The sequence below is a fragment of the Rhopalosiphum padi genome, chromosome 3 (genome assembly GCF_020882245.1).
Source record: "Rhopalosiphum padi isolate XX-2018 chromosome 3, ASM2088224v1, whole genome shotgun sequence".
Lineage (NCBI taxonomy): Eukaryota > Metazoa > Arthropoda > Insecta > Hemiptera > Aphididae > Rhopalosiphum > Rhopalosiphum padi.
The window spans coordinates 70,844,746-70,858,145 of record NC_083599.1 but is presented as its reverse complement, the minus strand read 5'-3'; the positions used below and the strand labels follow the sequence as shown (position 1 = coordinate 70,858,145).

At 30.8% G+C, this 13,400-nt stretch overlaps 1 protein-coding gene across 1 annotated transcript; it reads right to left on the bottom strand.

Annotated features, from left to right (window-relative positions):
* Positions 1-1,856: 1,856 nt before the first annotated feature.
* Positions 1,857-12,864, bottom strand: LOC132924637 (uncharacterized). Its single transcript, XM_060989057.1, has 3 exons — positions 12,607-12,864; positions 11,309-12,495; positions 1,857-8,655 (listed from the first exon to the last, which is right to left on the bottom strand). The coding sequence occupies exons 2-3, from the start codon at positions 11,834-11,836 to the stop codon at positions 8,341-8,343; spliced, it is 843 nt and encodes a 280-aa protein (XP_060845040.1). The 5' UTR covers positions 11,837-12,495; positions 12,607-12,864; the 3' UTR covers positions 1,857-8,340.
* Between the last annotated feature and the right edge of the window lie 536 nt (positions 12,865-13,400).

Genomic DNA, 13,400 nt, shown 5'->3' with positions numbered 1-13,400 from the left:
GTCACCTCGGCCGTCCATTCGCGGTTTATTATAACGGCGTTTACCGGTTTCCCCGCGAGTCGGCGATATATTTGCGTGGTCCACCACGAGTAGGCCAACGAACCCATTAGGTACCTATACCTACTGAACCGTTACCCCACATTAGACGTTGGTTGATATCGACCCACAAAACCACACTATACCGTTATATATACGATTACGAAAAAAAAAAATTGACTTACACTCCCAACGCGAAATTTGTTATCCGTATTCACGCGACGTGTCCAAGTCTTCCCATCGCGTTCCCATCCGTTTCGTGCAATCATTTCCTACGGAAAATGCACAAGAGTACTTTTGTACTCCCATGCTTCAAAATTTAAGAACACCACAAAGTCTCAGAGCATAAAGTGTTTTAATTTTTTGAATAAATTTTGAAATACTTTATAATATAATCTTTAATCTCTTTACATTCTATTATGTTTTATAATTTTAACCGCCGTCAAATGTATAGTCGTGATTATTCCAGTCCGCTCTAATATACACATTCTGTATTATACACGCCCAACCAACTTTGATGGAAACCTGTTCTATATTTGTCATTTCAAAATATTCTCAAGCATTTGTAAATTATGTTTCTAGGGTTTATTTGGGTCATAACGTAAATATAGGTCTTTAGCAGTGGTCTGCAAAAGGGACACTTGAATGTTTACAATTTACTGCTTAGAAATAACTTTAAAAATTAGTATTTGACAAATAAAATCCTAGTTTGAAAACGAAAACAAAACAAATGCACGTATAATAATACGATCAATTTGTATTAAAATATAACTTAAATATATAAGTTTTCATTTAAGTAAACACTCATGATGATTAATTGCTTTAACTTTTAAATGTATCATCTAAATACAATTTTGGGGGATATGTTCCTTAAATAAAGGCGTAGGTAAACAAAAATAGCGAATGACAAAATTGTATACCTATTTCATAATAATCTAAATTATATCTAATAATTAATAGTTATTGTTCGATAAATAATATTTTCTTAAGATTTAAATGATTTAATACATTTAGCTCGTGATATTATCGACAGTCGTTTTTAACGAGTTAATATTGTGAACATACTCGTCGTAGATCTTTTCGAAGCTACGGCATATTATATTACAATGAAACACGATGTGTTGCGTCGTTCGCCGTTAAATTACAGATTTTTATACAAAAATACAACGATGAATGGTTTATAAAAAAAACTATTTAAATTGATTGTAGAGTGTAAATGATCGAACAACTAAAATACCTGCAGACCACTATTTTTTTTTTAAGTCTTGAAAACAGATTTAAATTCTTTGTACGTTTATAGCAGATTTTTACACAAGTGATTTTAATATTCATATATTTTAACAATAGAGATTTCGTACTTTTTATATCGCTAATTCAACTTTAATTTTTTTTTTGTGGTGGTATTTTTTTTTTACGCTTATCTCATTTGAAATATAATAAAAAATATTTTTCCATCAATAACAAAAACCAAAAGTTTTAAATATTATACGCATCTTAACGCATTTGCGCTATCAATTATATAAATATATTTCACACAAACAGTACCTATAAGATATTGTGCTTACCACGTATTTTATGTGATGAACCACATGTACCGTGAATTCAACACAAAATGGTCTATGACTGTTTTTAAACGATTGGTTTTCAGATGTAACTATAATGTTTAAATTTGTAAAAGGAATATGAATTAGAATATCTCCACTTACAGATGTATTATTCACAACATAAAACATAATACACATCATAAAAGGAATATTCAAACTATGAGAAATAGGGTGTTTTAAATTAGGAAAAGTGTTCAGAAAAAAAACAAAATGCACTTCATGTTTTCAAACAAACACATACACATATATATTAATAATTATAGTTGAAGATCATTACACTTCACCAGTAAATATAATTTGTAAGCACATGATAATAATTGTGACATTAACATTGATTATAATAATAGTTATTATTTTAACGAACGCCACGGCCACATAATATTGTAATTTATATAATATTTAGGTAAATGGTAACCATGTTAATGTTCAATAATAATTAGATATAAAATAATAAATTGTTGCGTAAACCTTGATAAAAAAAAAAATCACTGTAGATCACTTAAATACAATAAAAACAAAATTTAATTAAAATCAGAGCTTTGTTGTATAATTAGTGAGCTTGTTCAAAGTTTTAGGAAGGTACTTTGAACGTAAATATTGGTTCACAGGTAACGTTTGTATAATATTTTACAGAATACAGACGAATTTTAATTCGAAATTTGATAATATGAGATTACGTAGTTATATTTAATATTATAATATTCTATTTTGAAAATATAGATTTAGCACGCGTCTCCAACTACATGCCAGCGGAAGACCCGTGTCCGATGATGCGGTATACAACTATAGAAAATCTACGGCCTGTTTCGGGCACTCGCGGGGATAATTGATGTGAGTGTTTTTTTTTTTTAAACTAACGAGTTCTTGAAATTTTCAACGATTTATTTTTGAAGAGAAATAGGGTGCCCAGCCTTATGGTACAGTGTTCCGTGAACATGTAACAATAGACTAACATGCAATTCGAGACACGTGTTACTACGATTTACCGTGTCAACTCGAAATTCGTAAGAAAATTTTAAAATTTATTTAGAACGTGTACCTAACACGGCACACATCTAAAAATGATAAGGTAAAAAAAATTATTTTATTATTGTTTTTAAATTCAATAGTTTGTTTCGTTGTTAAAAAGAAATACATATTTTTTATAATGGCCGCGGTAGTCTAGTACAATTTGAGTAATTGAGTTGTAACAGTTTGAGTTGAATGCAAGTATTTTTCTAAATACCTTCGATCGTACAGATTTTTAAATTGTCTATACTCGATGGCAGTATTTCGGTACTATTTTTGTTTTTTTAATATTGTCACGTGAAAGTTTAAGATTCGAGAGATGGTTTACAATGTTTATCTTCATTAGTTACAAGTACAATTACACAAAATGTTATCTAAATAATATATTTATTTAATTATCTAGCTGTTGAATTATAACTATTTTTTTTTAAATATTTTTTGTAATATGTTCGACTTACTAAAATTATATATACCGATACACTATATAGTATCCGGGATTCTATACGTCTTGTGCAGGTACTAGGTAGTACCTACAATATAGTCCTACTACCGTATATCTTGGGCATTGACATCCGCATATATTTTGCGACGGAGGGGGTGATAAAAATATTTATTTGTATTATATTATAATATAAAGTGCCGGTTATATATAGGTACCTCCTATACATAATTATATTGTTTTTGACGGAAAAGAGTTGTTTAGTTGATCAATGATGAAAAATACGTTTATATTAATTATGCGTGATTTTTACATGTATTATATTATAGGTATTAAGTTTATTTCAAGAATTATTTGTTTTAAATTTAGGTATGATGATATAAACGGTGTGAATTTTCAAAGGACTAAGCCCGATAAGTTTGAGAACTGTTAGATATTATGTGTAGTGGCTGTATTTTGTATCCCTCCATCATTATTTCGGATGTCTTTGCCATTTTACCAATTACTTAGGTATATTTTATTTAAGCATGTATTTTTTTTTTTTTAATTTTTATTCGTCTAATAGCTATGATTATTAGTTTTTATTTTTATTCTAATCTTTATAGAATTTAGATTATAGTTACACACACACACATACAAATATAATAAAAACACTCAATAACGTTTTATTTTTAATAAGCTAAATTATTATTTAAAATAAATAAGCATATTTTTCATTTCAGCCAAAAATAAAGATATAATATATAATTTGTTTTGTTTATTTTGATCTTAAAATTATTTTCTTATTGACTTGTGTTTTTTTTTTTAAATTTAAAATTGAATGTTATTAGTTTGTTTAGTTTATTGTCAACTGTACGATTTTATATTATAGATTTAATTTTTTTTTTTTTTAATTTTATGTAAGAAAATGATTAGCAGGTGTGCTTTTATATGGTATACTGATCGTCATATATATATTTTTTTAATTTATGCTGTAAGTGCTAGTGCTGTAATGCTATTTAAAACATTTTTTTGTTTTTATAAAATGTATTATTTTTCATTATAATTGAAGCCAATGTTTTCATGTTTTTATTTTATTTTAATAACTTCATTTACTTTTATTTTATTGTAAGTTTAATAATGACAACTAGAATTAAAAAGAAATTCACAGTTAAGTTTTGTTTTACAGAGTGAGTGACCAATGTTTTGTTTTAATTGATAATTTCTCATTAATTTTTATCTTTATAGTAATTGATATTTTATAATTGTGAATATTATTAATATTATGTTCCATTAAATATTTTATTTACTGAACGTGAGTTCATAAAATGAAAATTTGATAGTAAAAACTGAATGAATTATACAATTTTTTTTACAAAATTTGTTATTTTCTGAACATATTTACAATTAACGCTTACGACCTTTATGTTTGGAGCTGCCTGATATTACGTTTTCAACTATTTTTTTATTAATATTGATTGATGAATTTTTTTTTTAAATATTGATTAGAAAAATTTGGTACTTGACTCAAATAAGGTTTGACACCCATGGTCTAGGTAATATCTATTTATATTATATTAAATTTACTGTAAAATTGTAAATGGAACATATTCATATGAGTACTTATTTATTTATTAAGTTACATAGAAAATTTGCTAATTATTACATTTTTATTCTTTATGATGGCAATCTTAATATTTAATTGTCGATATATTTTTATTCGTTTAGTCATTTATTCAATTGTATGATTGTGATATAAATTAAATATGAAATTGATAATTGTATACCTAGGTTTATATAGATAATGTATTAATGTGAAATGGATTTTGTATTGTTATATTGGTGTAATACTTAATGGATTATGATATTGGTTAAATTTTTATCTTGGCCAAAACGATAAATGTCAAAATGTATTTTCTTGGTCGTTGCGATAAATGCATAGTTCTTTTGGTATTTCGATTAAATTAAAATTATGTCGATAATCATGGCTGAAATGAAAACCTAACTTTTTCGGATGAAATGATAAACACCATAATTTTGTAGATCATGGTTTTGTTGCTATTATATGCTTAATATTTTCTTATATATGAACAATATAATGTCATAATATTTAAATATATTTAAAAACATCGAATAAAATGTATAGAATGGATAATATTTTAACAATTTATAAATATTAATATAATATTAAGTAAAGGAAACTGAAAAAAATGTATCCTATAGTTTATATTGTTATGAACTAAACAATTGTACTGTTGGACAATTGGAATTATCTAAGTAAATAACAGTTTTTAATTAAATTAAATTTTTTAGATGTAACGATTAATATCAAATGGCTAATATAATATTTAAGAAGTAACATGCATATTTAATTTTATAATTTTTAAATATATTATTATATAATATTATGTTTAACTATAGTTATATTTATTAATTTTAAATTGTATTTTTTTTTTTTTTTTTTTATTAATAAGTATGTAATAACTTCATTTTTTATGCTTCTGCATTTAATGGTTACTTAATATTTGTAATATTAGCAATTAGAAATTGATGAAACCATAGGTTTATATGATAAAAATGTATTTTTTTCCAACTAGGTAAATAGTGTTTATTTATGTTTTATTGGAAGATTTTGTTTGCGACCAATCGTTTAAGTAGTATTTTTTATTGACTAATACTTAATTTTTATAACACCTTATATTATTATAATTTATAATAGGTGTGTGCATAGGGGTGTCGAGGGTGCCTAAGCACCCTCGATCATCCATCCGAAGCCACATTTAACACCTTATATACCTTATATTATTATGTTTGCATTTGCGACCAATCATTTAAGATTTCTTTTTATTCATTAATATTTAATTATTATAAAACCTTATATTATAATAGGCGTGTGCATAGGGATGCCGAGGGTGCCCGAGTATTGTTGACCATTCATCAAAAGCCAAAATTATTGTATTTAATATTTATCATGATAATTTATACTATATTAACATTTTTAAAAGTCCCAATCGTGCCCAAGCAAGATAGTTTATTGTTAATCAATGATGTAAGAAGTTTATTGATATTAAAATTAAATTATTGTTCTCAAAATATTTTTTCTAAATTATTCATCATATTAAATAGCGAAATCAAGGCTGAAAGGCCGAAATAAATATTCTTAATGTATCAAATCGTACATTCAGCGAATCTATGTATGAGTTGTTAGACTGTTTAAGTGAACATGGAAGGTTAGACATGTTTAACAATACTTACATATTAGTACGTAAGTACATATCATAACATATCTAACATTGAAAATGTTTCACGTAGTACCAGTCACAAGTTAGGTTGAAAAGGTATTGTCCGAATCGAACATATTAAAATAAGAAAACCAACTATGTACTAGTAGTCAAGATGGGTTAGATACTTTATAGAATAAGAACTAGAATGTTATTTAAATTTTAATGAAATAATTTATGAATTCAGAAGTTTTATTTCTATTGGATTTCGTTTGTCATTTGTGGCATTATTACAATATATAAAACAAAAAATATTTTGAACGTTTACAATGGACACCCCTTGAACTAAAAGTCCACGCACGCCTATTTTTTCTAACTACATTATGCTATTGTAAACGAACGACTAGATTTAGTTATATATTACTTAAATTAATCAATTAATTGTATTATGTTATAAACTTATGACTTATGAGTAGAGCTGAGGACTTCAATAGATTTTTCATAATTGTTCATACTTGAGTGATGTATTTGTTTCATAGTACACAGAGGTTGTGTTTAAAATTTTATTTTGCATATTTTCTTGCATATAAATGCATTTTTGAGTATGTTAAATAATTATTAAGAGCATATAGGTATATATTTAGAAAATTTTGATAATAGATATAAATAGTGCTCATTTCATTTTATAATTTAAGTTTATTTTTAGTCATGTTTTTATTATTATTAAATATGGTATTTATTTTTTATTTTTTTTGTTATTTAATGTGTTTTAATTGTTGTAAAATACGAGTACTAGATATAAATAATCATGGAATTATAATTTATAATTTAGAGTCCAGATTTTTATGCGAATTTATATTCTTTTAAAATTCACCGAGAATAACTTTAATTAGAAATTGCTGACGTTTTGTAATGTGTAAAGACTTAGTTGGATTTTTTATTTTGCATATTTTTAAATATTTAATTATTTAAGTACAAATCATTTTTTTTAAATGTAACTTTGATTTCCAAAACTAATATTATTTTTTTTTTTTTTACTTTAGTCCTCAGGCCTACTTATGATTTATGAATAGTTAATATTAAATACTATACGAACTGTACGAACTACATCCAGAACTGTTAAATTGATGAACATAGCTAATTTTTGTAAATTTCAATGGCAAGAGAAAACAAAATTTATATTTTTTTGAATAGGTAATAGGTATTTATTTTTGAGAAAATTTAACCACTGATCAAAATTGTATCATTTTAAGATTATAATGATTGAATAGTGTGACTGTTTTTTAAAATTAATTATTTTATTTTGTTGATATTTTATCAGTGAAATTATACTGCAAATATACTAAACTCGAATATGTAGAAATACTATTACATAATAATACACTATTGTGTTCGTTTTATTAATTATTGTATTATATTATTAACTTCAGATATATGAGTAATACCTGACTAATTATCAATAAATATAAACGCGTTTAATTGTATATAACTTGGGGTATTAAATTTACGAATTATGATAATTTTGTAAATTACACAGGGAGGAGAAAATAAAATTTATATTGTTCTTATAGACGATCTATTTTTTTTTTTGTGTGTGTATACGAAGATAACTAGTAAGTTACGTAGAACGAAGTTACTAGTAACTAGTAAATCAGTAGATCATTTAGAAACGGAGTAACAATTCGTAACCTGTCTAAAGTATAATTAACTTATCAATATCGTCTTAGAAGATTGTTAAAAAAAAAAAATAAACAAAAACAAACTTATTAAATAGGTACTTAATGTGATTTTACGTAAACGATATAATATTGCATATATTATACTTATCGTGACACATTACAACATGCAATTAAGTTGAGGTTTAGCTACCATAAAATGTCGTATTTGCATTTTTCAGAAGGAGGAAAACAAAGTGTACGTAATATCTGCATTATAATTAAATCAGTGATTTGTGCGAAAAAAATATCGAAGACTATCGTTTCTAAAAATCGATTCGCAATAAGATTTTTCGTAGTATTCGAATCGTAGGAAATATTAGAAAAAGTAAGTTTTTTTATTCGAATTTAAACGGTTCTTTTCCGAACTCTGTGGCCCTAATGGTCGGCTTTGTTGGCGCTGTCATATAATATACTGTACGATATTTTCCCGGATTTTGTTGTACTTGGGGTGAATACTGGCCAATTGGATAGTACTCTGGACCGTCGCTGTAATTGTTCTGCTGAACGGTCCTGTAGTTGTTCTGCTGAACGCTCCTGTGTTGTCGCGGGGCCGTGCCGTAATACTGCTGGAAACGTTCGCGGGTCCTGCGCACCAGAGGCCGGACGTTCTTAATTAACGTCCCGACGGCGCTAAGCGTGTTGATGGGAATCTACAAAAATATATATCATCATAATCGGTGTGAATATCGAGCACTGCGTATTGATGATCAAACAGTATAATATTATGAGGACGTATCATAAACCCACCAGCGTTTTACAGGAGTTTAGTATAGGCAACTTTAATTACACTTAAGACAAACAATTGGTTTTAGTTTAAATATTCAATAAATTTAACTCTGAGACTCCCAAGTCTATACTTTTGTCGGTTATTACGTGATTACTAAATTATGTAGAAAAAAATTCACTAAACCATCGTGTCACACATTAGCGATTTTAGCATATTGTTATTTAAAAGTCTGAGATTTCATGTCGTTAGTTTATCACTATGTTATAGATTGTTTAAAGGTATTATATGTTTTTAATCGGGAAAATTAAAAAAAAAAAAGCGTAGAACATACTCATAGTGATCACGTAAAATGGTACAAAATGAATATATTTATTTTAGATTAAATTGGTCAGTTTTCCGACCAAAATAAACCTCTCAGTAGGTACGTCTAAGTGGTCTAACATCGTATATTATATTACCAAATAGAAATTATTATGCTTTCGTATACATCTCTATAATAGCTATGAAAAATTATTGGTTGCAATTTTATATTCCAATTTTGCGTATATACCATGAATTATATTGTATAGACGTTTACAGTAACTTAAAGGACTAAATCTTCGTTCGATAATTTATTGGGCTTTAGGTGGTCGTAACGTTTTTAAATGTTGTAGAACTGTAGAAATTATGTTATTGTTATGGGATGTACTTTTCAAACAAATCTAACACGTTATTTTTACTGTTTTTCAATTTACTAAATGATTTGTCAGCTACCTGAACGAGAAATTATAAATTTATAACCAAGTGATGTAGGTTTTAGGATTTATACACTATAATATTAATTAATATTCCACTATTGACTATTCGCGCAGTTGAAACGTCTGAACGTAATAACATTATTGTGCCGTATAGGGGGGGGGGTGGCTTTACGTTTTTTGACTATATCCTATACATCTTTTGATCAATGCAATACTTAAAAACATCTTTGTTGAAGTTCCACCCACTCTATTTAGTCCACGACAGTTTTTAGTAAATATTTGTTGTGGTAAACACTGTATGTTGTTCAGATTCTGTATGTTGTTGCATTCGATTTAAAATAGAAAGTACTGAACGCATTTTAAGAAAAATTATGGCTAATGAATTTACTGCCATCTGCAGTTTAAATGAGGACATCACACCCACACGTGTTGTCGCTGTTTTTAAAACGTAGAATTAAGCAAATTTGTGATGTGTTCTGCAGAATAAATATTATGTTTTTAGCTTTGATATTGGAGAGAGTTGATGTATTACAAACTTATGTTTGCATTCATCGATTTTTTTTACGATATTATTTTAATTTTTAAGCGAGATATGAGAATTTTTGAATCGAATATTGTACATATTGTTAATAACTGTTTAAAAACTAAAATGAAAAAAAGGTAAGAAAGCTCACTAAATCTCTGGTTGCTAGTATATGTATTTTAATACAAAACAATAAACTATAATTCCGTATTATGTATTTATATATAGTTTAAAAAGTGTATAAAGTGTATACAAAACTACTAGTATAGCAGTTTTGCATAATATTTTAATGTGCTCGGACTCACGAGAGTCGCATCCTGCAACTACGAACGTAAATATTTTTGTGGCTGTCTGTATAACTAATATAATATATTAATATTTAAAAAGACTTATTATGTCTATTATTACATATGTCTTTTTATTTATTTATTTTTCCTGTATATATTTAATAGTGGTAAATAGTGTGATTGAGGATTAAGTATATATTTATATAGGTAGATAGGTAAATAGTTATTTAATATTATTAATAGTCTGTTATTATATCTAAATGATGTATATCATGCAAATCTACAGTTTTCGACCAATTGGAACCACAAAATTTTCCACGTATATTATTTTGAGATTAATTTTATATAATAGATTGGACCAATTGTCATATGGTGGTTTACCTGCTATAAAAATACTAGTAATAATAATAATAAGAACAACAATAATATTAAAATCATAACCATACGGTATTTGTTTTTTTCTACAATTGCTTTACGTGAGGAAAATAAGTCACTTATTAGTTATGTACGCCTTAGGATGGATTGTCCATCTCAACTATTTACGGATCGATAAAATTATGTGATGATAACAATATTATATGATAACGTTAACGTGCGCACGATTTAAGATAATATATGGTAAATAGTTGTCCGACAAACTATGTTCCGTATCAAAACTACAATCGAAAGTGCTCTTGCAGCTATTAAACCAATTTCCAAAGAGCTCTATCGAGATTATTATGAATTTATATTTTCGTTATTTCATGACTACGAATTATAATATAATTAACCATTCGACTATACGAGAACGCGTCAGCGCATAAAGTAACACACAAAGTCGAAATAAGTGCTAAAAACTCGAATGAAATAAAACAGAATAAAAACTTTCGATATTATCAGTAAATACACTACCAAAATCTGTTTCCGAGTAGTATCAAATCGTAAATCGCTAAATCATTAATGTACCGCGAGTTTTCGATACTCGTAGTCGGTCGGACGACCCCATATCAATATATTTCTAAATCATCGTCCGTCACGCGCGGTGCTCACCTGAAATATGCTGTCGATCACGGTGTCGCCCTGCTCGATCGGTGGCAACTGTCTTTTGACGTTGCACTTGAACTGCGCATGGTCGTGTACGTCCACCTCGAAAGCGGACGCGCCGGTCGAGAACACCATGTCCGAGATGAGCTTGGTGGCCAGGATGACGACGGCCAGCGCGACCAACACGCGGAAGATTATCACCATATCTTTGGCGGTGGCGGTCTCGCGCTCTCTTTCCAACGCCCGGGCCGAATGAAACTCTTGGCAAGTGCAGTACGCGGTGGTCTGCAGTGCACGTTCGGTCGCGTCTTCGAACTTGGCGTTGTCTTCGTCGTCGTAGTCGCCGTCGTCGTTGTCGGCTTCCGATGTCGATGTCGATGTCGAAGTCAGTGACGGATCCTCTAAGCGTCGCTGTTGCAAGCGTTCCTCGCGGTTACGTCCTAGCGGCGGATGACGTTGTACGGCTTGCGTCGCTCTGAAGTATTCTGCGGGCGGGACGGCTGGCGCGCCACTGGTTTTGGTGGGTATGCACATGTTCGGATCAGAGCTGAGTAGGATACGCAGTGGGATACAGCGGTGATAGTGAGGGGGGGTTCAACGTCGCGGCGTTGCGTAATCACGGGTGGTGTGGGCGGGACGACTGTTGCTCAACCGGTCGATCGCGGGGTGGTGCCGCAGTTACCCGATTCGGCGCGGGCGAAAGAGAAAACGGCGACCGCGTCGCGGAATCCCACGCTGTATCGATTAGAAGCGGTCACGTACGGCTTATGCCCCGGCGACAGGCACTACCTATATCAAGCGGTCCACGAATTCCCGGGGTCTAAGTGCCCGATCGAAACAGCGGTGTATCAATGGCTCGCCGATCTCGTTCAGCAATAAGCACAGAAATGCACGCGATAGCTAATCGCCGTACCGCGGCAAGATTAAGCTCAGTATAGCAATGTCGCGCAGAGAATTTTCCGGAAAATTCGTTATTCGGACCGGTCCGTGTGGCTGTGGAGACGATGTGTACTTATCTGTATCGCGAAACGAGACGGATATCGCGGCAATTGCGCAACAGCAATTATTGTTATGCCGTCGTCGTCGTTGTTTTTGTTGTTGTCGTAGTCGATGTAGGTCTCTACTCGTCTTCCGTCCGGTGAACCGCGTGGGAAAAACGGCTCAGGTTATTGACCACGCGCCAACGCTTCGATCTACGTAATAATAATAATAACATATAATATCTCTCTGTATTCAAAACACCGATACCGCGATTTATACGGTTTTACGGTTATGCAAACGGATGCGTAATGATGGTTACTTACGTGTGCGGTGTGATGATGATGTGATCTCGCGTAGGTGGTGGCTAACTGCCCGTTCTAACGGGTGGGCGTGACGGCGTAATGAACTGGATTTTTGGCACGTTCGAGCTGCACAAACAGGTGGATCTGTGTAAAATACTATTTTTGCGGAAGCTTCAAGTACTTTCTACTGTGCTGGCAAATATACTATGAAACTACTGAACGCTAAACTACTCAAGTGCGTCTGAACGGGCGTTGAGTGGCAGAAGGACTGTCTGTCGAATATCGTATCGCCCGTTTGAGGTGTGATTCCCGGGCCGCGCCCGGGGTTTTTCAGCTCGTGGCGCGTGCGCGGGTCCGGCAGTCGTTCGATACGAGTGAAACGCGCAATAGATTTGCGCAGGTGGTGATTCGCGAGGTCGTAAACGTATACGACACTTTCACCCGACGGGTCGACCAAAAACGGCCACAGAGTGGTGTGACGTGGGGTTGAGGGGAACTTCTTAGAAAAGGGTATGCGCGAGAGTAAGAGTTTGGCGGCTTTGATAGCGGAGACCCGACCCCGCGATCGATCAAGCTCGAGGTTGATTTCTGGGTGGGTCGACGGGTACACGTCAACGGAGAGGCAAGAAGTTGGAGAACACCAACCCCATAATATTATATTACGACGCAGTGAATTGATGAGCTTTCCCGGGAGAAAGTAGATTATATTTCGTAGAATGATTTGACAGTCTTGTAAACACCATAAAGTTTGTTTTAATTATTATATTTCACAAAATTGACAACAATTTTTAAAATTAAAAGGAAATGCCACATTC

Bases quoted from the DNA above. Each gene is read 5' to 3' on its own strand.
- LOC132924637 (XM_060989057.1), bottom strand. From the start codon at position 11,836: ATGTGCATACCCACCAAAACCAGTGGCGCGCCAGCCGTCCCGCCCGCA. The intron at 8,656-11,308 runs GTGAGCACCGCG...ATATTTTTGTAG, and splicing joins TGATCGACAGCATATTTCAG to ATTCCCATCAACACGCTTAG.